Consider the following 27028-nt stretch of genomic DNA (forward strand, 5'->3'; position numbering starts at 1 on the left):
CAAAACCTATTGGTATACAGGACAATGCTCCAAACAACTGAGCAACCTGGGCTTTTAATCATTACCAAGGGCCTACTCACCATCACTAGCAACAAAGGTGGAAATCATTTATCTAAAATGCTCTCTTAAGCTTTTACATCTAAAAGTTAAGTCTGAATAAAAATAATCAAGATAGTTGTATTGGCCCACATGGCAATACTTTCTCTGATATATCTCCTGGGTCAAGGGAAATAAAGGAAAAAATAAACAAATGAAATTACATCAAACTAAAAATTTCTGCTCAGCTAAAGAAAACATTAGCAAAATGAAAAGGGAACCAACTGTATGAGAAAATAGATTTGTCAATGATACCTCAGACAAGGGTTTGAGCTCCAAAATATATGAAGGACTTACATGAATCAACACCAGAAAGACAAACAATCCAATTAAAAAATGGACAAAGGACCTGAACAAACACTTCTCCAAGGAGGATATACAGAGGACCCATAGGCATATGAAAGGATGCTCAACATCATTAACCATCGGAGAGATGCAAATAGAAACCACAATGAGATGCCACCTCACACGAGTCAGAATGGCCATTATCAACAAATCAACAAACAACAAGTGCTGGTGAGGATGTGGAGAAGAGGGACCCTAGTGCACTGTCTGTGGGAATGCAGACTGGTGCAGCCACTGTGGAAAACAGTATGGAATTTCCTCAAAAAACTAAAACTGGAACTGCCTTTTTATCCAGTGATTCCACTGCTGGGATTATACTTAAAGAATCCTAAAACACCAATTCAAAAGAACCTATGCACCCCTATGTCCATAGCAGCATTATTTACAATAGCCAAGTGCTAGAAACAGCCTAAGTGCCCATCAGTAAGTGAGTGGATGAAAAAAACTGGTACACTTACACAATGGAATACTACACAACACAGAGTAGGCAGGAATGCCAACCTTTCACGACAGCATGGATGGAACTGGAGAGTATTATGCTTTGTGAAATAAGCCATATGATCTCACCTAATACAGGAACCTAATGAACAAAACAAAGAAATGAGCAAAATAGAAGCAGAGGCATGGAAACAAGGAACAGACTGACAGTGACCAAAGGGGAGGGAGGAGGGGGGATAAGCGGAGAAAGAAGGGGAACGGTCTAGTCAAGGAACTAGTATAAATGACCCATGGACATAGACAATAGGGTGGGAATTGACTATAGGAATTCAGGAGGTAGGCAGTGCAAGGGAGAGCAATAGGAGAAATATTGGGAAAACTGTAACTGAACAACAATAAAATAAAAGAATAAATAAAATTATAAATTGAAACTATAAAAAAGATATCTATATTAGGATTTTAGTCTGATACTGAGAAATATGGGTCAAAATAAACCCACTCTAGAAAAAAAAAATTTAAGGCAACTTTCTCCAGAGTTTTTATTTTAAATGGAAAAAAAAAAAAAGTGTCAGAGGAGCCATCATTTCCAAGAAAAGTCCATTACTTCTACATGTTATTCCACCAACTAATGTGTCTGCCTAACAGTGACAATGATGTCATTAGCAGACGGATGTGCCAGTTCCCAAGCACACAGCCACCGTCAGGAGCTAAGCACACCCAGTGACAAGTGTTCCTAGGCCCCTGCCAATTTGATGTTTCTCCAGAAAAAGAGAGAGAAAGAGAGAGAGAAAGAGAGAGAGAAAGGAGGGAAGGAAGGAGGGAAGGAAGGAAGGAAGGAAGGAAGGAAGGAAGGAAGGAAGGAAAGGAAAAGAAAGGAAGGAAAGGAGGAGGGAGGAAGGAAGGAAAAAGAAATCTAATTATTCTTCTGGCTGAGGCTCCCCAGACTCCCAGAAAGTATAGCTCTTGGGGAAGAGGACTTGGCTCCACATAATGGTGGCTTAGGAAGGCTTTTAAGACATGACAGAAGCACATGTGACAGCACTGAGCAGGGACCCAGGCACAATGAGCTTCAGTGCGTCTTGGCCTACACACAGCACTACACAGGGTCTGGAAATGGGAAGAAAGAGCAGACACATCCCTCATCCTCTTGATAAGAGTTCAGCTTTCCTTGCAAGTATCATCAAAGAGAGTAGGTAGCAAAACCACGAACTAAGGCAATTTTTCTTTTCCTCTCCTTAATAATCAACTAATCTGGAGCTATAAATCATTCCTCAGCTTTCCTTCCACCATATAAACACACTCCATATACACACACAGTCTACCCATCCCTCCTCTGTCCCTCTGACCACACCCCCAATTCACTCTGGTGTTTCATTTTCTGCCCCACCCCACTGAGCCCCAAGGATTTGAGACTGCTGCTTAGGCTGTAAATCTGGCCAACACTGAGAATGGCAAACAAAGGAGCAACTGTGAAAACTGACAGCTCAGGAACGGTGGCATTGAGTCTGTCCTTGAAGGTGTTGGCAGGGCCAGTTTTCCCACAGGATACCCCATACCTCTCAGAAGGACAGAGGGCAGGGCATTGCTGGCCCAGATGAAGACAGCTCAGCAGGGCTGCTGTTGCAGTGACACAGTGGGCACTCCAGAGAAGGGGCCTTCCCCAGGAGTGAAACATAGCAGAAATTAAAGCACCTGGACCATATATATGTAACACTTGCCATCAAATATTATCTCTGTAATTCCTTTCCCAAAAAGAACATAAATGGGGGAGGGGCGAAGAGAAAGGGAGAGGAAGAGAGAGAGGAAGGAAGGAAGGGAAACAAAAGAGGAAGGGAGAGAAACAAAAGAGAAGGGAGCAAGGGAGGGAGAAGGAAGGATGTCAGTCTATAATTCTAGTTCAGGGCAAAAAGTGTGGTTATGAAATGACCACTCCATACAGACATAAATCTAAGGTTCATTCCCAGTTTCAGGGACCAGGATTTTCAGGTGAAACCAGCCCTAAAAGCCTTCCACAGAGAGCGTGTGGTTGAGCGTGTATCCATCACCATCCTCTTCCTCCAAAAGCAGCTTGTCGATGGTCAGGGAATTGATGGCTCTCCTGGAGTCTTCCATGTCCTGAAGGACTGGCTCAGGGAGAGGGATGGGGAGCTGGACAAACTGGGGTGCAGACAGAGCTGGGGCCGGAGGCTGGTACTGCAGGGTAGAGGTGGGTAGCGTGGACAGGGGTTGAGGCCATGGGAAGTAGGTGAGAGGTGCCTGGTGCTCTGGGCCCTCCAGCTGAGGCCCCATGGTGGGTGTGGCAGCACTTCTCGTCTGTGATGGGGAAGACACAGGACTGAGGTTTAGCAGCCCTGGAATATTCACTGACCACCCTTGTCCTCTAGGGGACCTCTGTTTCTCCTAACAAGGCTCTTTCTTGCTGTCTCACTCCAGGGGGCTCCACCAACACCTACTCAAGGTCTCCCTGAAAGGAGAAGTCAGACACACTTCTGTGTCCCTGACTCTGACTTACTAGCTCTGTCTTTGCTCATGCTACTTCCACATCTGAAGCTGATTTCATTGAATATGAAAGAACAGAGATGTGCATCTTAAAACCAATGAAAATTCTAACAATGAGACTCACAGAGCACAGTAGCTGTGTCACAAAGGCAGCACAGAGATAAAAACAACCCTGGTTCCACACAGCAGCTTCAGCACTCTGAGGTTCCCTTGGGTCAACCCAGCTCCACTCACCTGCCATGACTTCATCCTCCTCTGTCTCTGAGCTGGGCCCCTATGGCCATTGCAGGGACCTCCAAAGATCAGGGTCATGCTCTCAGATACTCTAGAACAATATCTCTCATCTGCATAGTGACCACCCTGCAAACCCCAAGTCAAGACTTTGAGAGAAATAGGGCCTGCATATTTACTACCCCTCACTACAGAGGAAGCAGGTAGAGGAAAGTCTCTGCATGGAATGATGCATGAGGGGCCCAGGTCTGCTCCTACCACCCCTGCCTTCCCTGTCATAGTTCTCTCCAGTTGCCACCATGTCTTGAGACTAAACTATTACAGTCATTTAGGAAGAACTTAATTTAATGACATGGGGGCCTTGTTACAACAAAGCTTCCAGTATAGGAGGTCACTGGTAGGGCCTGGATTCTACATGACTAATCAGGTCTCAGATGATGCTAATGTGGCTGGTCCAGGGACCACAGATTAAGTAGCAAAGCTTAAGGGTTTTTTGCTGTAGAATGACGGAGCTGGAAAGGGTCTCAGAGGCCTTTCAGCTTCCCAACAATGCCTTATTATTTCCAATATTTCAAAAATCCAAATAGAAACCCTTCATTTTAGTTTTACACCTGTGCAGGTCAACTGCAACTACAGATTTCTTTGCTCAGGGATAGAATTACATCAACCTAGGACCATAATTCATCTTATCTCCTGCTAACAGGAGTGCCCACTGGGTAGTTCTAACCAGCTTTGATGAGTCTCAATTTACAAAATGGCAAAACAAATAAATTATTTCTTGATAAATATAGTTTGTTTGATACACAGAAACTTACAAAGCAGGAGGTGGGGATGATGAAAGGATAAATAATGAAAGGAATCCTTGGTCATGAAATGGTTGGGAGCCATTAAGTCCACCACCCCCACGGCCACCCCAGCTCCCTGTTATGAAAATGAGTTAGTTGCCTGGGAAAGGTGTTGAATTAACTCATTTCTATCCAGCATCATATAGGCCCCAGAGTCTGCTGGGTGGCCAGGTGGGCATAGGGTGGGGAGGGTTCCTGCAGACCATGCCTGGATGATGCTCAAAAGGTGGAGGAACATCAGGATAACACTGATCCTTGGGGGAAAGGAAGGGGTCTTAGAGAACCAAAGCAAGCTCCACCATCAAGGCTGGGCTCTGTGACTACTCATGAGGCCCCAGGTTCACCTCCCAGTTTTCCTTGGACTAAAACTGGACACAGCTTCACTATAGCCTTTTGTCCTCTGAACATTCAGGGACTTCCTATTTCTTTAATCAAACAGGTACAATTCACATTAAACTATTTTCTTTCCTCATTCTTGGGGGAACAGGCCATTCCTTTCTTATCTGGCACTTGGAGGCAGACCTTAGTTAACATAGTTAGTTGACTTTTAGACCATTATAATAACTAGCATTTATTGAGTGCTTTCTCTATGCCAGAAACTATGCTGAGATCTCTACATGCATCATTCCATTGATCCTGACATCAATTCTCTTGTTACTATTACCATTTTACAAATGAGGACAACAAGCCTCCGAGAAATTAAGTCATTTAGCCTAGGTCACACAGCTAGTAAGGGAAGAGGCAGGGATTTAAACCCAAGCAATCTGACACTAGAAGCATCACTTGAAAAATTACCCTGCATATGGGTCAGACGCCATCAAAAGTAGTTTTCTAAAATTGTGTATCACCTGTTGTTCAGCCTTGAAGTCTCTGGTAAATCTTGTTGTTAATTGAATGATCACCCATTAACTTATATGAATAGAAAGAAAAGTCTAGCTCTGGCAGGAGACCCCATGCAATCTCTTGTGGTAGCCCATTTACTAAAAACTTAGTCTTGTAACTAAGATCCACTGCTCATAGGGCAGCAGGGATGCTTTAGGACAGAGAAGCAGAATGTCCCAACCCCAGGGAGCATTAGGCATGGCTAGGGAGGCCATAAGCCTTCTCTGTGGAAGATATTTTAGGTCAATGGGAATAACAGCAGGGCTTCCAGGAGGATAAGATGAGCTTAGATGACCTAATTATCCTGGGAATCAATAGCAAGGCAGATTGGAAGTCAGGAAGCCAGCCCATGTTCTACCAGGGTACCCTAGGCATGAGTTGGTGCAGCTCTGCCTTTGTGTGACATACCGTGACATTAGTGATCAGTGGCTGGGAGGCATAGGTCAGCACGGAGGAGGGCCCCACAACCGTGTAGCTGGGGCATACTGGCTGCACATACATGTCAGCTGAGTAAGGGCAGCTGACAGCTTCGTGAGACACATACTCAGTGTAGGGTGTCCAGGGGGCCAGGGGCTGGAGGGTGGCAGAGGCAGGCTGAGAGAGCCAGCCAGCACACAGGGCCCCCTCCTCCGTCACTGTGGAGGCAGCGACCTCCATGTCAAGGCAGGAAGGACCTGTGGAAAGAAGCAAATTACAGAGCTGCAGAGGCCACCCCGGTGAGGGACCCAGAGGAGGCCAGGGCTGTGGGGAGCTCTTACCCACTGTGGTGTATGTGGCCAGGGGCTGATGGGGCAGCACCACCTGAGGGGAAGAAGAAGACCAGGGTCAGTGTTCAGCCATCTCCAACTAGCCCCCTGCAAGAAATTTGCCCAGAGGGCCCCAGAGCAGGAGAGTATGGGGGGAATCTGCCTTGTTAGAACAAAACACACACCCCCATCCCAACCACCACCACCTCCACTGTTGAGGGATTCCTGTTTCCACTTAGCAAAAGGCTGTGCACTTAGGGGACTAGTATTGTCCTCTTCCCAGGGGGCCCTAGCTCACACCAGGATGTGTAAGTCATTTACTCACTCAGGCCCTGGCAATAGCTTTGCTCAGTGGGCCACACCAGCCCACATCCCTTGTTCCACTTTAAAGAACCACCAACTTGCTCTACCCCAAGGCCATTCTGCAGCAGCCATAAACATGGGAACATGTGGCCTTTGTGCCCAAGGGAGCATCCCATGGGGCGAGGAAGTGCACTCCTGCCCAACCCCCGCCCCTAACCCCCACCCCACACACACACACTCTCTCTCTCTCTGGCCACAGTGGACCCCTCACCGCAGTAGGTGTGACTGCCGCCCCGCTGCTGGCATGGCTACGTTTCCTCCTCAGCAGTTCCTTCACTGGCTCCTTCACACGGACACCCTGGTATGGCCGGGGTGGGGCGGGGGCTTGTTCTGGAGCTGTGGCTGTGGAAAGCAGTGTCACTGGGGCTCATCTCCCTTCACAGGCAAGTCCCCACTTCAGAGTGCCCGCTCTCCTCAAGGGGCTGCCTGCTCACCTCAGTTGTGTCTGAGTGCAGAGGAGCGCAGGAAACTTCCTAGAATATTTCTCCCAGTATTGTCACTCCTGCCCCCAGCCCAGGTGATGAAGGCTGAGTTCCTTCGTCTAGAATTTCAAGTGCCTCACAGGGTGATCTCAACCCAGTTTCCAAACCACTTTGCTCACTAACCATGACATGAGCCCTGACTCCAGCCAGAAGTTCTATCTAGACTTCTCTGCACGTTCTTTGCCTGTCTCACCTCCATCTTTACTTGGAATTACCCATGGTCAGGATTTCCTGTCACTTTTCTTAACCCCTAAATTCTTCCTAACCCAAGGCTAGTGCAAGCCCACAGAAGTTACTACATCTTACTCTCTGTCAAACACTTCCAGACCTGGTAGTATTCATCAAAAGGGGCAGTAGAGGACAGCAGTCAGAGCAGGGACTCTGAGTCAGATGGCACAGGACTCTGAACCTTCCTCTGCGACATTCTAGCTGTGAGATCCTGGGCAAGTTACTATTCCTCTCTGCGCCTCTTAATCTGCAATGTCTTATGAAAGGAATGTTACAGGGAGTCATTTACATAGTAAATGGGTAGCATAATATATGTTTAGTATACAATCAGATACAGAGAAAACATTCAATTAAATTCTAGTCTGCTATTTAATAATTAGTTATCTTTTTTGGTATAAATTCCTGATTCCCCTAACTAGATTATAAACTTCTGAAGGTCAGATATTATACAGTATTTCTCTATACCTTCCCAAGTAGTATGTTCATAATAAGCTTAGTCAGTTACTTGTTGATTTATTGATTGGGTGATTATTTAAAATGTGCTGTCTGCCATTCCTCTTCCCTTCATGTCTCCTGGACCTTTGGAATGGGCTGGAGCAAATGGTTCTCACATTCTGCATGGCTCTCAGGACACATGACAAGTACCAATGGTGATGCATGTGCCTTGGGGCATCCAAACTTGCTACTGAGAGAAAGTTCCTTTTGCCTTTTTTCATCAAAGCCAGGAAACCAAAGCATGGGGCTGGAGCATAAGGTTTTTCTGTCTTGACAGAGCAAGACAAAAGCAGCCATCGTCGGGCAGTGACAGTCTGCCTACCCAGACAGTCCACAGCCTACAGTGGCACGTAGCACTGGCCCTTAGGACTCACGTGTGGGAGTTCATTATCATCCATCGATAAGGGCCCGGAAGCCTGGGTATCTATAAAACCCGGATCTGCAGCATTGCCCTGACTGAACTTTGCATGGTAAATACCCAGCTGATAAGATCCCATGCCTCACATAGCACCAGGCCTCCATCTGTGCTGCAGGCACACACATGTGGCCTGGCCTTGAAGCTCAGCAGGCAGCGAAGGTGGCAGGATGTGAGGAGGGGTGTCCAAGCGCCCCAGGAACACATGATGTGAAGTCAGAGAACCCCAAACTCAGATGCATTCATGAGGGCTTCTTAACCTGGCCAAGTAGCAATACAAGTATCCAGGCCCTGCACCTGGGAAGTGTGATTCTGGGGACCCAATGTGGGCATAGGAATCCCTCAGGTGATTTGGAAGCTGTGCTGAGATGAGAACCACTAATAATTCATGCCTGATCTAATACAAGAAATTTTCTCCAACATCTAATAGGAGATTAATTTCCTCTTTTTAAATTCCCTTGTCATAACAACGGACTTCTACTGGTATCCATTTATTCTTGACATTAGGAATACAACACTGAACAAAATAGGTCCCCGCCCCCAACCCCTGTCCACAAGCACCTTGAAGTCCAGTGGGAGAGACAAACATAAATAAAACATTTGCAACTTGTGAATTCAGGCTGAAACGAGAGTGCAGAGCAGAGAGAGCCAGCCTGTTGTTACCTGTGCCCCAGGACCACCTGTGCACTATCACCTTTGTTTAAGTAGCAGTGACAATGGACTTGATAGTAAAAATACCTGTATTTAGATTATTTATTTAACATCTCTGGGCCTCAGTTTTCTCATCTGTGAAATGGAGGTAATAATTCCTGTCTCACACAATAGTTGTGAGAATTAACTGAAACAATACAGGGGAGCTCTCAAGCCAAGTCCAGCATATGGTAGATGTTCAATACATGTTGTTTTTCTTCCCCTCCTTTCACCCATGCCACGCTGTTCTGGAGAGCTGCAATATCTCTTTCTCTATCACACCTCCCTCATTGTAACAAAGCACCACTTTCCCTTGCATTACCTTCCAGTGAAACTCATAATTCATAATCCATTAATAGTTTCCTCATCTATAAAAAGATGTGCCTTGGAAGGTAATTTGAGAATTACACGTAAATACTTAGGATAGAGCTTGTACCAAGTAATCAATGTGAACTAATACAGGGTGGGGGAGTAGGTTTACAGTCACTCTAAATTAACTGTACAGTAAAGTACAACTGTAAACCTACCACCCCCACCCTGTATATTCATTTGTAGTAGTAATAGTAGCAGCCCTTTCCAGCATCTGTAGGCAGAGACCAGGTCCCCTGGAGAGCCTGAATGAATATCCCTTTCCTTCAGCTATTGCTTAATGACACATTTTGAATCCCTCCAACCTTCCTTCTACATGCATCACTCCTGCACAAGTTCCACTTACCATTTCCCCTTATGATGAGTGATGCCCAGTGCTGACCACATACACCAAGTGTGGCCTGACGTGGCAGAGAACAGGGGCACCTGCCCTCCCACACTACTTACTCATTCTCGCAGCCACCCACAGCCACATCAGCTTTGTTCATACCCATCTCACTCAGCCCAAACTTGTCTCCAATTGGGTTTCCAGCTGTTCTTAGGCACAAAGTGCAGCCTGAGGCAGCTGCATTCAGGAAACTCAGGGCACAGAGTTATTTGGGTGTCTGAGCACTGTAGTCACACTTTTAATTCAGTTGGGGACAAGAAAGGCTCACTCCCACAGGCACACATCTCAGACAAGATCAAAGAAAGGTATATAGCTAACCCCCTACCCCTGGCCGATTTACACGTACATTTCTGGGGAAGGACTGAGAGCATGCTGGATCCCACTCCCTTTTTCCACTCTCTACTCCTGCTCCCTCCTCCCATTCCCTCCCAGGAACAGATATTTCTAATACTTGGTTGCAAAGTGGCGAGTTGGACATTTCCAGAATGTTGTTAAGCAAAGGCTTCCTGCCTCCTGTTGTTTTTGAATCAGTGAACAAAGAGGGCTTGGGGAGGTGCTGCAGCAGAGGGCATCACCCTCTGATGTCCTTGGAACTCACAGCATCAACAGGTGTGCCCTAGCACAACCACCATATGGAGAACAATACCTGTTTCAGGCACAGGACTCTCACAGCTCCCCAGGATCTCCTGACTGCCCACCTGTGAGTCCATTACCAGCTGCCACAGAGTCCTATAAACTGACTCCAGTGAGTGAGCAACAGTGAGGGTGCTTCTGATAATAGCTTTGCAAAGTGACCAGGAAATAGCAGAATCTGAAGCTTCAAGACAATTCCCACAGGAGTCCAACAGCCAAGTGTATTTACAAGGTGAAAACTTGAAGTTGGTGCATTTCACACCAGCCTTTGTGAAGCAACAATCAACATTTCTAATTCCACCATAACGGCTGTCCTCCCTACTACTACCAGCATGAGAAATGAGCCCATAAATACAAATTTGGAAAAGGAAAAGAAGTTTGTCTGAAACCATGATTGCTTTGCCATGGAACTCCTGGATCCTTATATTGAGCTAGCTTCAAAACCAATGAACTAGAATATTTAAAAGAAAAAAATTAAGATTAGTAAATAATTTCTTAAAATAATAATAATAAATAAGAGAAGAGCCAAACAGGAGATTTAAATAATATTAGAAGACGAAAATCCAATTTCCCTAAGTAGAGTTGAGCAGAGATTATAATAGCCCCAGATCAAATTGCAGCTCAAGGTAGTATCCCCCTCAAAGTCTGAAGCTTTCTCACCGTATATCCTGTGTACTGAAGGCCCTGTAAGTCTCCTGCAGGCATCCAAGTATCCATCACTGAGAAAAATCTTTTCACTTGAACACAAGCTTCTTGGCTCTTATTAGGTAGGACTCTCCTTCCTCAGGCTGACAAGTTCTGCCATATTGCCTTTCCACTATTGGAAATCAATCACCAGTGGAGTTTGGGGGTGGGGGGAATTCATTTACAGAAAAACCTGTGAATTTGGCCCCAATAAGGGCTTCCCTTTTCCAAAAAGAGCAACGAAAAAATATGAAGGTATAAAAAGTCAGCAGAAGACATTTCAGTTCCCTCTGTCACACACCCAGACATGCTCCACATCACAAAAATAAGAGTCCTGCAGCTGCTGTTCTGCTGGAGAGCACAGACCATGACGGCTTCAAGCCGGTCGACTGGTCACCTCAGACAGTGCTCTGGCTCCATGTAGGCATTATTTGCTTTGCACCAAGCTTAAGGAATATGTGGATCCTACTGATTTAAATAAGCATGGCCCTCCAGTGCCTTGATGAAGGCATGATAAATGTCACTGAGGAAATATGCAAAATTGTCAGCACTTGTTTACTTAGTGACCCCATGCAAACCACATTTATACCAAAGTGAGGAAGCTGCTTTCCTAGTAGAGCTGACACCCAGGCATTGGTTGTTGGAACTTCTGTTCTGGGAGACTTTAAGAGAGCCCTCTTCAGACAGGTGTTCCCTAGAACAGTCTTCAAGCTGCTCTTGAAAGAAGACTCTCCTCCCAACCATTGTTCTGCTACAGATTTCCAAAGTGCCACCAGACCCAGGCAGTAATTTGGATACCAGTTGGGACTTCTGCTCTAAGGGCTAGGTAGGATTTAGAATAAGCCCACATTTTCCTCACCAGGAAACCAGGAAGAGGAATCTCTCTAACTCATTTACAACTGACTGGTTGAACCTCAAGGCTGCAGCCACATGTGGCCATTTTGAAAAACAAAACCTTCCTTACCCAGAATGACACGTGATACACTATTAATCATTCCAAGTAACCACAGTAAATATTTTTCTCTTTTCCTGCTGAATCTTCAGTATTATGTTTATAAAAAGAACCATTAAGAAGAAATACAAATAATTTTCTCTTTACTTGTAACAAAACCAAAAACAAATAATTGAACCATAGGAATTCAAGCCTAGAGCTCACAACCTTGCCCTAGCTTCTAAATGAAAAAAAAAAAAAAAAAAAAAAAAAAAAGTCGCTGACACTTTTCACTTTAATGTAAAGAAGCTTGTTTGTGTTCTAGGCCTATGATATCTGAGGCCTCCTGGGAAAGTTTAGCTCAGGTTGGCTAAAGGATTATTGAGATCCTTAATTTAAACACCAGTGTGGGTGTTCTTCCTACAGTGAAGGTCTGAGTGTCAAAGTTTTCAAATTTGTTCTTTCCATTCATGGACAATGGCTGATATTTTTCCAAACAGGAAGAAAGAACTTGAGCTTTGGCCAAAATTGGACTTGACACGCTACAAAAAAGGTTTTCCCGAACAATTTACACTAGATTATAGTTAAATTTTTTTTAATGTAGGCCAACAAAGAAAGCCCATATGCAGATCAATGTGGGCTTTCTATTCACCAGTGTTTGAACTGAAAGGCCCCTGTAGCCAGGAAATATCAACACTATATACCCTAGCAATGTGGGTAACACCCAGGGCAGAAGGGGAAAGGGTGGTTTTAAAGAAGGTGTTCCAAAGAGATGAACAGGTGAAACTTCCACTGAATTACAATTTGATCTTGCTTGTAAGACTGCTGGGACAACCCAAGAGGAATAAGTCTTGACGTCTTAATGTCTCTGTCAGAAGATCTCAAAGATGGAAACTGACTCCATTTCTTTGGTCTGATGTGTCCCCGTTTTAAGAGACTTATTCCCATCAGCCCTCACAGAGCTCACTCATCAACCATAGACAGGCCCCTGGGAAAGACTAAGGAAGGCTATGGGCACTTAGAAGTTCCCCAGAACTTTAAGCAAGCCAAAAGGACCTACAGGGAACACTCTGATAAAGAGGAGCCAAAGGAAGCTCCTTAAATACATTTAGGGTGACTGCAGAGGATTGTTTAGTCTTAGAACCAGAGAGCCCCAGACCAAAAGGGTCTAGGAGCCAAGTGATCCCTACATAAAGGAAGACACAGCCAACCTAGAATGGATACCCAGGGTGATTGCACTCCTCTCAAATTATGTTAGGCTTAAGTAGAGAGCCTGTTCACCCACAGCCCATTCTCATTCACCAAGCTGCAGCCTCAGGGTTACATGGATTGTCCCAAATGTTCTGAATGTCCCACTCCATATATGACTTTGGGCAGGGTCAGCCAAAAGACCTGTAGTACCAGAGCCTTCAGCCTCCTCACATGGACGGCTGCTGAGTCATCCTTCCTCCAGTAGCTCTCAGCACCTTTCATACCAGGCATCCTTCCTCCTTCTAAACCTCCTGCAGGCCAGGAAGACAGGGAAGGCTGTTGCGTTCTGCTTTCTACCCCCAGAGACAGTGTCAGCATAATGTCTCTTCTATGTAGACACTCAAGTACATTGAATGAATGCATGCCAAGGGTCCATGTGTTTCCTCGCTTACAACCTTAACTCCCAGGAATTCAGAAATAACCACACTCGCTTTTCTGTTGTTCTGTACCTCACAGAGCCTTTGACATAAATGATTTTATGTGAGGCCTCACCTCAACTTCTGAAATAGGCTGGGAGGTCTTTCTCTCACCCTCTTTTCCACTGAGGGGGAAAGTGATGCTCAGAGATGTTAAGTGACTTGCCCAAGGACTGCACTTGTAAACAACAGTGATTAACTAAACCCAGGATCTCTGATTCAAAGCACAGTCTATTTCTGCTTCACTGCCTGTTTCCTCCCTACCCAGGCAAGTCATGTTTATTTCTCTAGGTAACAATGGAGGTCAGCCATCGAATGGTACCCAGTCCTATTTTAACCCTCCTTCCTCCAATTGGAGTCTGGGCTTGGACCACCCTGACTCAGTCTCCCTTGATCGCCAGTTCCCCCAAGAAATGATGTTTACAAACTGAAAGAGAAAAGTCCATGAGAAGCTTACCAGCAGTCTGCTCACATGAGGAGTGACGAGAACTGAGAGACCCAAACAATTTCCCGCAAAGTTTTATTTTTGGTATTTTCGGCTGAAATGACAGTGGAGAGGTCCACCTGAGAAACCAGCTGCATCTGCCCGCCTTTTACAGAAACTGGGGTCACCAGAGCAGAAAGAGCTCCCATCTCAGATGCATCATGCCTTAGGGTAGGGGCAAGACCAGGAGACCCCTGGCAGAGCATTCATTGAATGAGTACCTGCTGAGCAGAGTAAACCACGACCTTGCCACCATTGAACTTATTGTCTAGTCTAATGGGGTATATAGACGTAATAAATAATTGCACAAGCAAGCCTAGAATTACAAACTGTGACAGAGCTGCATCTGCCTCAGTTCTGGCTTGTTTGGCTTGTCTGGCTGGTTTCCATCTACACTTGCTTCAGTTGGGTTTGAATGATCAGCAACTGGGGACCCCAGTCTATAGGGGTTATGCAAAAAAGAAAGAGCCATGATCATTCTGTCTCCAATGCAGTGACACTGCTCTGGAGACAGGCTCAGCCCACATCAAGATACACAAAATAGCCCCAGATGTCCAGAGTCCTTCCCTAGCCTAGGGATCGTGGATGACCCCAAAGATGTTTCCACCAGCTGGCTCTATCTTCTCCTGGCTCATTAGCCCACTGGGGAAGACCAGTCCTAGGAACTCAGATTGTAAGATGGAAATCAGCTGGCTTCAGAGGTTCTGTACTGAGTCTTGAATACAATATCCTGAAATTCAAATTTCCAGAGGCTTTTGATTCAGACTACCCTCAATAAAATCAGAGCCCACCTCCATCTAAGGGTGAACATATTTCAGTTAGGAGGGAAAGAAGCATATAATGCAAACCTAACTAAAATCATTGGCATTGAGAAGTGGTATGGTATAGTTTAGGACTCAAGCAGACCTGGTTAGCAACAGCTACAACAAAGCTTATCACTGTGTGATTTCTTGGCAAATCACTTAACCTGTATGTGCCTCAGTTTTCCCATTTGCAAAATGAGACAATATCCATCTCATTGGATTATCATGAGGAAAGTATAAAATTAACCCAGTTAAACACCCAGTACATAATAGGTGCTCAACAAGTGGCTGATTCTCCTTTGATCTCAACCAATAATCCTTGGCACTTCACTCATCAGAGAAGTAGCCCTGGTACAGTGGCCCTAACTTTCCCCTGTCCTGCTACATCCTGATACTGAATATCTCTCTCCTCGATACACTCAGGGCCCTCTGCTTCCAGTCAGGCCTGTCTCAACCTGCCTTCATTGTTCTCCTGGAAGTCATCTCTACAATATCTGGGCCTTGTTTCCCCAAGTAGCAGGACAGCCCTGTTTATGACACAAGAAAGCCAATGATGCTGCAGAGAGACTGGTCAAATACCTCACTTGCAAACAGAACAAGTCTGCACAGGAGGCACTGAAATCCTGACATTGGCCTCTTGTAAAGATACCACAAGCCAAGTAAAAGGGCTTCTTTCTTCAGAAGGCACCAGAGGTTTAGGTTTTTGGTAGATTTGAGTTTTTAAAGACTGACACCAACAAGAAGCACATTAGAGATGTTTGAGTGACAAACAAAGTAAGGTGGCATGGCCTTGTCCTGACGTTAGGTGTGGCCCCTCAAGGAAACTATATCTCCAAAGGGATAGTGATGTAGCCACGATTAAGGCCATAGTCATGATACTTCTTCAAAGGGCTCTTCGGTGGTCAGAGAGGGGACTTGTATCACTTATTAGGGCAAGGCAGACTTCTGGCTGTCATATATGGCATTGTCTCAGCTTTATTAACCATAGCAGGGATGAAAAAAGGGAAAAATGGACCCACACTGAGAGCATAAGACCAACCCAAGGTGCCCACCCAAATTGTATCGCAGGGTAACACCTAAGTGAGGAGGTGAAACAGAGGAGACTGATACTTCTTTTTTTATTAGATCAAGATCTGTGTCTTGAATCTAGCATTGCCAATCTGCTATAGAACAGGAAAGCCTTATGGTTAGGCAGCTGGAGGAGAGGAAATTCAATTGCTTATTCCTAGTTTGGAATTTTCAAGACCAAAGAAATTCTTACAAAAGAAATAAACTTTTCCCTAGACCTTCAGATATGGATCACTTCCTTGGAGGAAGGACTCTTTAAACCCAACATTGACTATGCATTTTGGGTCCAACCCAGCTATCCAAGTCCCAGGGTTCATGGTAGCCTGGGGTATAGCCTATGTAAGTGAAAGTAGCCCTGATCATTGATTCATGATGTGAGATATAACTGCCAGTCAAGATGAAATTTTTTGCTAGGTCTCAGGTTTACTAACCAATGGCTCCATGATGGGGGGAGGGATGAATTCCCTTGTGAAAGACACTGGAGAAGTTGTTAGAATATGAAGCCTGGGAAAGAAGCTATTGGCTCAGTCTTTAAGAAATATACCCTCTTCCTAATTCACAAGACATCCACGTAGACTGAAAACACGATCTCCACAGCCTCAAAGCTCCATGGAGACCACAAACTTTCCTCTAGAAATGAGGTCCTTACCCTTACCAAGGACCTCTGACTAGCTGTTAGGGGATCTTGAAGGAATGCAGGATTGATCCAGGTCAGGGCTGTCACTCCGTGTAACCTAAAGACCTGGGAATATAGCAAGGGTAGCTGTAGTTGCCAATAAAGAGAAGGAAGTAGAGGAGTAAATGAGCAAGCCAAGATCTGATATCTCCCTAAAACTGTTTCATTTTTATTTTTGTGTTGGAGCTCTGCAGTAGATTTTATTTGAATAAAGCAATGTATGACAAAAATGTTGTGTATGTTAACCTAGATAACCTTGTATTTTCTTCCCAATGCTTGTATTATATGTTCTAAGACGCCTCTTCACTCCCAGTATCTATGTAAAAAGCCTGATTGTCATTAATTCTTGAGGCTTCATATCCAATGCCATATGCTCAGGACACTTTCCTTAATTCCATCTCCACTTTGCTCCTTTTGAAGATAATTTATTTTATCAGTTGAATTCTCTATTCAGAAATAATTCTGTTATTGGATGGATGCATGCACGGGATGATAAATGGATGGTTGATTTTCCCTTGTACATTTTTCTTTCTTGAATTGGTGTTGCTTTCATTCAGCATTCAAACTTGCTCCTCCTTTCAACCCTCTAGCCTCTCTTTTCCCTTTCTTTTCCCTCTCCCAAGCATTTCTCAGTTCTGGAAATGTGTAACAATCTTTAGACTCTTCCCCTCTTCCAATTAAATGTATGATTCTTTCCAGAGGATTAGAAGGTAATTCAAATTCTTTCAGGTCCCAACACCTGGTCTGAGAATGACTTTGGTTTATAATGTTTTGGCTACTTGTTCTTCCCAGAAAGTGATACTAATGAAACTATTACTAAGAAAAGAGCCAGCACATTGCTGTTTCAGTTTTCGGTATCATCTGTGCTGTTTTTTGCATACTCAAGTGTCATGCTCCTTGCAAATAGATTATAAACACCTCAGTTCAATCTTATAAAATAAAAAAACAAATACAAGTTTGCCAGTCAGTATGAGCCTTCTGCCACCACACCTTATATAGAGGCTGGTAGAAAACCAGTCCAAGTTCCAAGTTTGGTCACAAAATGGCCAGCTTAACCATCAGCATTAGCCCTGATCACTAACTAGTCTCACCGTAAATTACAAGACTGGAAATAGTGTTCTGCTATTTCCCAAGAAATACAGAACTCAGGGGCCACACAAATTATGATCTAGAATTAGCTGCATAACCTTTGTCCTCAGGCAAAGAGAGAGAGAATGAGAAAATAACACAGTAAGTAATATTTACTGAGCATTGACTTAATGCAGTAAACACTTACCACAACCCTATGAAGAAGCACATTCGGTATGCATAAGGAAATGGCAGCAGAGACAGGCAAATGGACTTGCCGGCATCATACAACCAGTGAGGCAGAAATCTAAGATTCAAACTCAGGTCTGCCTTAAACTGCTAATGGCAAAGAAAGAACAGGATGTCACCCTAATTCAGAATTAAACCCTGCTCTCTATACCTTGCTTTCCATACCCCCCACCTCCACACACACACACACACACGCACTCGAGTGTGCAGATACACACACAGAGGGATAGCCAGACTTTTCTGAAGTCCAGACAGTTAGGAAGAAGGAAATGTGAAGGAGACAGAGGTCTTGGCTTCCAGCACAAGCCGCCACACAGGACTCTCCATCAGTGCTGCCCAGGAAACAGGTGAACTAGGTTATTTGGGGGAGATTCTAGGTCCCTCTCTCCCATTTGAGTCCCGCATTGCAGCTAAAATGTCTGCAAAGACCCCCATAGAGCAGGTATAGCAGCAGGGCAATGACCTTATTTCCTTCAATAAGTAAACTGAAATACATGCGTCAAAATAAGTTTTCAACATATTGAAGGGTATTTACATCTGTTTCCATTTTTCTTTATTCTAAGCTACATCAAATATCCTTTTCCATCTTTATCATGTTAATATAAATATATACACAGAAAAGTATATTAAAATATATATGGAGTTCAATAAATTATTATTAATTAGCTAAATAGTTCACAAAACAGAATATTGAAAACTCCAGAAGTTTCCCTCACATTCCCTCTCAAATATTCTTCTCTCTCCTCTCTGAAGTTTGAAAGTATCATGGCTTCTGGCTTCTGACATTGTCTATTAGTTTTTTTTTATTTTTAAGCTTTACATAGAATAATCCAGTAAGTAATTCTTATGTTTGCATTATTTGACTCAAATTGCTGAATTCACTTATCTTTTTACACATAGTTGTAGTTTAACGTTTTTATTGTTGCATAGTATGTCATTGATTTATTATTTGGAGTAGATAGCTATTTGTGTGGTTACTGGTTTGTGGCTATTATGATTAATAATGCTATAAATATTCTTATGTACACTAATGCAATTCTAAATATTGCAGACATGTTATGTTGAAATTTAGTTAATAACACCAACATATTTTCTAAAATGTTTGAAACAATGTTCGATCCACATTCTTACTAAATTTAAATTATCAAAATTTTTATTTTTAAACAATTTGGTGAATGTGAAGTGGCATCTCATTATTGTTTTATTTTCTATTTTCCTGATACTAATATAGCTATATAATTATTGTCCATTTTATGAAGTACCTTTTCAAATTTCTCGCAATTTTTTTTGTTAAGCATCTTACTGATTTGTAATTGATTGCAACCTAAATTTCTCATTGATTTGAAGATGTTCTTTAGATATCTTGATAAGAGCCCTTATTTAGTTTATGTATAATGAAAACATATTTCCCTACCCAAAAATAATGTTTTTAAGGTATGAACAGACTTTGGTCAGCTAGTGCATTTTCTTTTGCCTTTAGTTCTTTATCTAACATGGATGGCCTGTGCTTTTACCAAGACCACCTACCTAAGCCCTGCATGTGAGGCCATGACAGGGAGACAGCAACACAATTTTCCAGGTCTGGTTCAGATGGTTTTACCTGTATGAGTGAATTACTAACCCAATCTTTAGGCTTCAGCTTTCTCATCTATGAATTGGAGCTTAAAGCAGAACCTACTTCTTAGAGTTCTTATTAGGTTTAAATGAGATAATACATTCAAAGTCTGGCAAAAACTGACATTGCTACACCAAACATCAGCCCTCTCTTTCCTTACTAACAAACCCTACATGGCAGAGTGAGGCAACTGGCCCAGCTAGAACATTACATTATTCTCCCTTGCAGATAGAACTAGCCATTAGATGTCAGCATAAGCAACATGTTGCGGGAAAGGGCAACGATAGAGCGGCATGATCTTTTTGCCTTTCCCTCTTCTTCTTAGTTGTCCAGAATACAGATGTGATGGTTGGAGCTACCGTGGCAACTATGAAGCAACCTTGAGGACAAATGCCACATGCCAAGGACAGCAGACCAGAAACACAGAAGTAGGCTGGGATATTGTGGGCACTATAGAGACTCCATACAGTCCTGCACAGCCTACTACAAACTTCTTTCTGTGAGAGAATGTATATCACTGTTTTATTTAAATCCATGTAGTTTCTGGTCTCTTCACTAGCAACCAAATATAATCTAGACTGAACCAAAAGGACATCTGGTACACTGCACAGCATCAGATAAATGCTCAGTGCCCCATAACTGATATTTATCCCTATGAAGAGAATTGAACATTTTCTGCTCACAGTAGCACAATGTTCACAAGTGTATTAGAAGCCATCTAGTTCAACCCCCAGGTTAGTAGTTGTCACACTGACTACACAGAAGAATCACCTGGAAAGTATTTGCAAATCTAATTCCCAGGGAAACTTAAAAAGAACCTCTGGGGTGGGACTTAGGCATCAGCATTTCTTAAATGTCCCAGAGCATTCCAATGTGTAGCCAAGGTTGAAAATCAGAGCTCTAAGCAGATGCAAGAATCACTTCTGTTAAAGTGGTGACTCATGTATGAAAACATGTGTTTATTTTTTATAAGCACTCATGAAAGCTCAGTAATTTGAGCTGGAAAAGGAGTTCAGCGAAGTTCAGCCTCCTTGCCCTGAGCCAGGAAAAGGCAAGGCCCATTTTACTGCTGGAACACTTGAGATCCAGAGCAATGACATGGCTTGCCTAAGGCCCACACAACTGGAAAGTACAATCCACGTGGTCTGCCTGCAAGAACAATGCTTTATTCATAGCCTCACACAGCAGAACCACAGAGTTTCAGAGAAGGTCTCTCTGTCCCAGGCAGGTCCACTCTTCTTGAGCAATTGTTCAACAAAAATGAGAAAACTGGAGTGTTGCTAAATATTTTATAAAGGTGAAAATTATGTTAATAATCGTAATTAATTGACCAACTTTGGTTGGTTGGCTCAAAGTGAGAAGTTGATGGACATCCTTATTTTATGGGAAAATCAACTTTAGAAATAAGCCAGAAGAAACAAATAAAACCTGATAACTTTACTTTGAAAAAGTTTAAAAGCAAAAATTTACAGGACTTCTAATGAAGTGAATTAAGTGTTCAGATGTTTAGCTAATAATTGTAGGCAACCTTGGTTCTTTTTGTTCCTCACAATAGAGCAGATTTGCAGCTCTGAACTTAAAGAGAGCTTTCAAAATCTCTGACTCAGGAACCTTCTGGGTATAGAGGGAGACAAAGCTGGCATTTTTCTTTAGTAAATATAGGGAGAAGGAAGTAAAGTACCCACCTTGAAAATCATCTGCCCTTTTACCAATTAATCTGTGTGCTTAGTAGATGTGTGGCGCTTATTTCACCTCCTTCTGTGCGTGGGAATCCCTGTGCGTCCTTTGGATCCTACTTTTCCTTATCAATAAGAACCACTGTATCAATACACTTGGTAAGAAATAAAGGTGCTTACTAGGCTCTTAAGTAAGCAAAGGTGGTAACAGAATACCAATATTAAGAGGCATCACACAGACCTAAATTACTTCATTTTGAAAGTTTGCCTAAATTTATGCAAGAGATAGACTTCCAAAAAGTTGTATTTATATTACAGGTTTTTATTATCTTTAACTGCATTTTTAACTGCCTCTAAGTACTTGGCCATTTAGTGGACCCCTAGAGTAAATCCAGAGGTCTGTATTCATGAGAATTTTGAGTCCCTAATTTATCTGCCTGATGAACCCCTGCCCTGTTCAAGCTGTCTGAAGGCAAAGGCACATCCATACCATAATAATTTGATAGTAACTATTCCCTGCTCCTAAGGTGCCTCCTTGGGCACTACAGCAAAGAAATGTCAAGGCCAAGAGTATGACATCAAGACAACCAGCCAATTCAGAGAAAATCAGGCCTTGCTTTTGTCATCACGTAGACCTTTCCCTAATACAAGTAACAACAAGAAAAAACAGTTGTTCAATTCATTCATTTTCTAACTGGTGGTACTGAGTTCATTATACACAGTTTTATTACTTTTAAAGAGGAAGTCAACCAAATCAGATTTAAGCATTATGCAAAGCATTTAATCAACTGACGGCAAGCTTTACCTCCATTGGTGTTGGCATTGTGCAATCCCAGGATAATGAGTGATCTAAGGGACTGAATACCAAAGTGACTACCCAAATCAGTGTAGGCCGCAGGTCAGCAAACTTATTCTGTAAAGGGCCAGATAGTAAATATTTTAGGCTTTGCAGGCCATAGGGTCTCTTTGGCAACTATTCTCCTGTTGCAGCAAAACAGCTGCAGACAATACGTAAATGAATAGATGCATCTGTGCTCCTGTAACTGATTTGGCACTCCAGCCATTGTGTGCTGACCCCTGATTTAGGTAGACCCTTGGAAAACTGTTTGTAAGATCCTATCATTCAAGAATATGTTGACTGTGCCTTTTTTAACTATTCTAATCAAAGTGTGGAAAAGGATAGACATGAAGGAATTTGTCATAACCCTGGTCATTCAAAATGGGTCCACAGGAGGTATCACAGGAGGATAGGTACTTTCTCGTTACTATTATTATCAGGATACTTGAAGACACATTCTATAATTTAGCTCTGACAAAAACCTTGTAAGGTAGGGATTAGATCCCCCCACCCCATTTTCTAAGTTTTTAAGAAGATAAGATTAAATAACTCAGTTGCAGAGCCAACTTTCAAACCCAGACTCATCTCACTCCATTGCTCCTGCTGTCTCTCTGCTGCACTGTCAGGAAGATGGCCTTAACAAGGGCTTCTTGCTGGGGTGGATGTTACTGCTTTACATCCACGAGAGATCTGCGGGACCAAGTGCAGAAGCCAGGGGGAGAATTTGCAAGTGGAATGACTTCTTTCTCTAATTGATCAGCCAAGTAAATCTCAAGTCCAGGGATGGAGCTCGAGGATTTCTACTTCTGTGCTCCAGCAGTTCTGAGCTGATCTAACCAATGTTCACATTTAGTCCACAAATGAGGATCAAGGGCCAGGTAGGGAGGAGGCAACAATTTCAAAGTGAATGTTTTCTTAACCCTTTCCAGAACCTCATAGTACAGTCATTTCAGCTCATGCCACGAGGGTGTTTTCTGAAAAAAAGAAAGTGCCTTTTCAGCACTTTGGTGTCTGATTTCAAACCCTGCCCTTCTATCAGGTGATTCTAGTGGGCTGACAAATGCTGCCCTGTTTTTACTGGTTTTCCCACAGGGTTTAGTCACCCAGGCGCCCTCAGTGCCCTAAACAAGGGCCTTACCTGGATCCAGGGTAAGAGGGTGGGTCCAACGCCCAGGGCCCTTCCTAAGCTCCTTTAAGGCACCAAAGGACAGTTAAAGAATTTTAATTCTGTGCATCTAATACTGAGAATGTTCATCCAGTTATTCCACTGACAAGCCTTCAATACAATCTTCCCAAGAATGGAGTTTTGTGGCCCCTGATTTGACCTCTAAGGTATGAACAGGAAGCATTCCTCCAGCATCCCCTTTTATAAAATCTCTAGTCCCTCAGGAGGAATTAAAGAAGAAAAAATATAGTGTGTAACCAAGAGGGGAGAATATGAATGCAGGGAAGCAACCCATCTCAGACACTGAAGCAAAACCAGAGCAATCAACATCATTTCAGGGGTATCTCAGCTTACTGAGTACAGCTCTGCAGAATGGGTATTATCTTTACCCCATTTTACATGGGAGAAATCTAAAGGGTAAAAATAAAAGGAGAGTGACTTGCTCTGAGTAGATAGATAGGAACCAAAGCAGAAGTCCCTCCAGGGGCTCACATAAAACCTACTGATTCAGTGTAAGTGTAATGGCATCAGGACACACAGCAGCTCCCAGTACAGATATTTATGCCCACCTGCCCTCAGCCACATGGCGCTCCCAAGGGGCTGGTGCCATTGTCCCTCAAAATTAGGGTCTTGCTCTATGCTCCTTCAGGCAGCAGTTGCACATGACCCACACTAGAATATCCCTGATTTTCTTTCTCTCAAACCCAAATTAGAATTTATTTCTTTTTATTTTTTTAAAAATTGCATTTTGCCAGTATCAAATAATGATGAGACTTCATAATCCGAGAAATTTTGAAATCACTCCTCATATTACACATTAATCAGCTCAATTCCAGAGAGTTTACACAAGAAATAAAGAAACAATGAATTGGTGATACAGTGACTGTAAGTTATGCTTTAATCAATGAAGGTATATTTTCAGAACTTTAAGGGTTCCAGTAAAATATCTTTTTGTAAAATAAATACACTCCCTACTTTATCTTTTTCAGTAAATCTAGATTCTCTTATATTAGGTTTGTTTGCAGTGAGGCACCTGCATCCATTAAAAGGCATTATTAGACCTAAGCACCTTCAAAAGGACAAATAGAGCAATTTTTTGGTATTATTTCTTTCTTGAAGAAGCACAGAACTGAGCTCCAATAAGGTTTAATTCTCATGAAGCCATTGAGTTGACTTTGTTGTTTTGAGAGAGGAATGTTGTAGGTAATCTCTTTATGAATTCAGTTATTAATAATGTGAGTCTCTGTTCAGTCCCACATAATGGAAAATAAAGTTCACAGTTGTTCCATCCAACTCCAGGGATAAACATTAAGATTCAAGATAAACCTGTTGCCCTTTTGCACTGAGACACACAAGCCTTGCCACAGCATGGGAAGAATGACAATAGGCAAGACAGTGAAGCGGGTAAAAACATGCTTGACAAAGTCAACTTTCCAACTTGTCCTAATGCATTCCCTGAAACAAATCACAACTCTGGCAGGCAGAAAGCTCAGTAACTCAGTCCTGGCTGGTGTGGCTCAGTTATTTGGAGCACCATCCTGTAAATGAAAAGGTTGCAGTTCCATCTCTAGTCAGGGCACATGCTAAGGCTGCCGGTTCAGTCCCTGCTCAGGGTGTGTACAAGAGGCAACAGATCGGTGTTTCCCTCTCACATTAATGTTTCTCTCCCTCTCTCCCTCCCTGCTCCTCTCTTTAAAGTCAATTAGCATGTCCTCAGATGAGGATTAAAAAAAAGGAAGAAAAAAAGAGAAAGCTCAGAGAAACAGGCCCTTGGAATTGAACCACAGGCTGAAAAGTAACTGTTTATAAAATAAAGTCATGTAAAGAACTCCACAGCTTTCCCCTCCCAGCCCCAAACCATTATCACATTTGACTTCTGTTTGTGAATCATAAATTGCCCTTTCTCCACCACAGTGATTCATGCACAGCAGTGAAGGTACAATGAGCTGTCCCCACTTGGAACAGTAGTTCGTTCCCCTCCAACCTGGAAAATCAGCATCACCACTGACAGGCTGGTTTCTCCACCAGGCTCTGTCTCACCCACCTCACTCCTCCCTGCCCTCCTGCCTGGGAGCACAGACTCCTGTGGCTCCCATCCCCTCTCCAATGACAGGCTCACTGGTGAGCCCCCAGCCCCTACCCATGCTGATACGGCTCTGATGGCCACAGCCAAACCACTCACATTTTTGCCAGAGCATGGCCTGTGACAGGATGTTGCCTTTTTTCTTTGAAGCAGACAGTTTGGCTTCTTTAATGTGAGACCTGGGTGTGCTTGCCTCCAGTGTAGCCACTGCTCGCTCAGAGGCGGTTTCCTCAGCTTTTTAAAGGCCCAAGTTCCCGCTGCGCAAGGGCACAGCCTCGTCACATCCTCCCACCTCAGGCACCCGTGCACTTTGTCTGCAGCAGACTGCCTGTCATCTGAGGGCGTGCACCCTCAGAGGCCCACCGGCTACAGACCGCTTCACTCCCAGAGCCAGCCAGCTAAATCTGAACAACAACACAGCACATAAGGCCGTGGTCCTTCAGACGTGGCCACAGAGCATGAGGTGATGTAGGCTGAGCGTGGAAGTGTGTCCAAGAGGAACCGTGCAAGCATGTGCCAAGTCTTGTACCTCCCCACACAAACAATGAGCCCAAAAGACCCCGTGGAAAACGGGGTTTTCTATAGTCTTAGTTCAGGCTTCTACACCCCCAGGATGTCAGCAGGAGTCAGTCCACCATGGGCCTTGCTCAACGGGAAATGCTATTCCCAGGGGTCACTGGTTCTCGCTTGCAGGAGGAAACACCTGTAGTTTCTTCAAGCCTCACTAAACAACCTCCTCATTTTTTTTTAAATATTGCTTTTCTGTTTATTCCATTTTAAAACACAATAGCCCCTCCCCTTGCCCCCCAGCTGCCACCAAAATGGCAAGGTTTAGTCATACTTAAATATGGGGGAACACTGGTTCTGATGGTCCCTATGCCCATGGAGAAAGAGGCCAACTCACTCGAAAAGGAAGGACAAGACACCTATACTCTTTAACTGGAGCTGATTATGCAGAAGGAACTTGCAGGCACATACGAACAGGACCTCTCTCCCAGTGCCTGCCCACCTGTTAGCATGAAGCTTCTCAAGGGAAAGTAAGGGGGTTCATCCTCAGATAGTGTTTGGGGTGTTAAGCTATGAACTCCTTCCCAGTTCGGAAGCCTTCTGCTGTGTATGTGAAATCCACATGCCCAGGCCCCAGTGACCCACAGTTTGGGTCAAGACCACCTGGCAAGGACCCCCTAGGGCAGGCCTTGCTGTTCTGTCCCAGAGCTGCCTCAGAGCCATCTTGCACAACCTAGATTGAATCATGCCATTTTCCAGTTTAAAAAGCTTTCTCCTACTCCCTTCAGCCACAGAGCTAGAGGCACATAAAGCCTCTCACAATCTAGCCCTTGTTTAGCTTTCCAACCCCATCTCCCTTACCATTACCCCCGGCCCCTGCCACTGGTCCCCAATGACTTCTAAGCTCCACTCTGCACACCCATGCAATTCTCTGCCTTTGACCTTGCTATCCTCTCTTGCCAGGCCCTTCTTCCCCCAGTTCCTCACCTAAAAATCACCTCTTCGATTTTCAAGATCCAGCTGAAATAGCACTTTTTTGGTGAAAAATGTTCTGGCCCCCTAAACCACCTGGCCCAGAAAATATTAATCCCTTTTTTCTTAGCTCTTGGAGTACTTTGTTCATTATTTGACAGCTAATTGTTGCATGACTCTATAGGTTCCTCAAGGAGGTTTCACCTTTGTCTCCCCAGTGCCTCACATAGGACATGGAGCATATGCGTCCCTCAATAAAAGTTCATTAAATGAAGTAATGGATTTAATAAATTACTGTTGCACTCTGGCTTGTGTGGCTCAGTGGATTAAGTGCCAGCCTGCGAACCAAAGGGTCACTTGTTCACTAGTTCGATTCCCAGCCAATGCACATGCCTGT

The 27028-nt window shown here is 43.7% G+C and overlaps 1 protein-coding gene across 1 annotated transcript; it reads right to left on the reverse strand.

Annotated features, from left to right (window-relative positions):
• Positions 1 to 2827: 2827 nt before the first annotated feature.
• On the reverse strand, positions 2828 to 25464 carry POU2AF1 (POU class 2 homeobox associating factor 1). Its single transcript, XM_090265905.1, has 5 exons — positions 25252 to 25464; positions 6657 to 6787; positions 6095 to 6137; positions 5745 to 6010; positions 2828 to 3192 (listed from the first exon to the last, which is right to left on the reverse strand). The coding sequence occupies exons 1-5, from the start codon at positions 25265 to 25267 to the stop codon at positions 2878 to 2880; spliced, it is 771 nt and encodes a 256-aa protein (XP_090122031.1). The 5' UTR covers positions 25268 to 25464; the 3' UTR covers positions 2828 to 2877.
• Positions 25465 to 27028: the final 1564 nt, after the last annotated feature.

Source organism: Furipterus horrens, unplaced genomic scaffold, assembly GCF_987537825.1.
Source record: "Furipterus horrens unplaced genomic scaffold, mFurHor1.1.pri manual_scaffold_2, whole genome shotgun sequence".
Lineage (NCBI taxonomy): Eukaryota > Metazoa > Chordata > Mammalia > Chiroptera > Furipteridae > Furipterus > Furipterus horrens.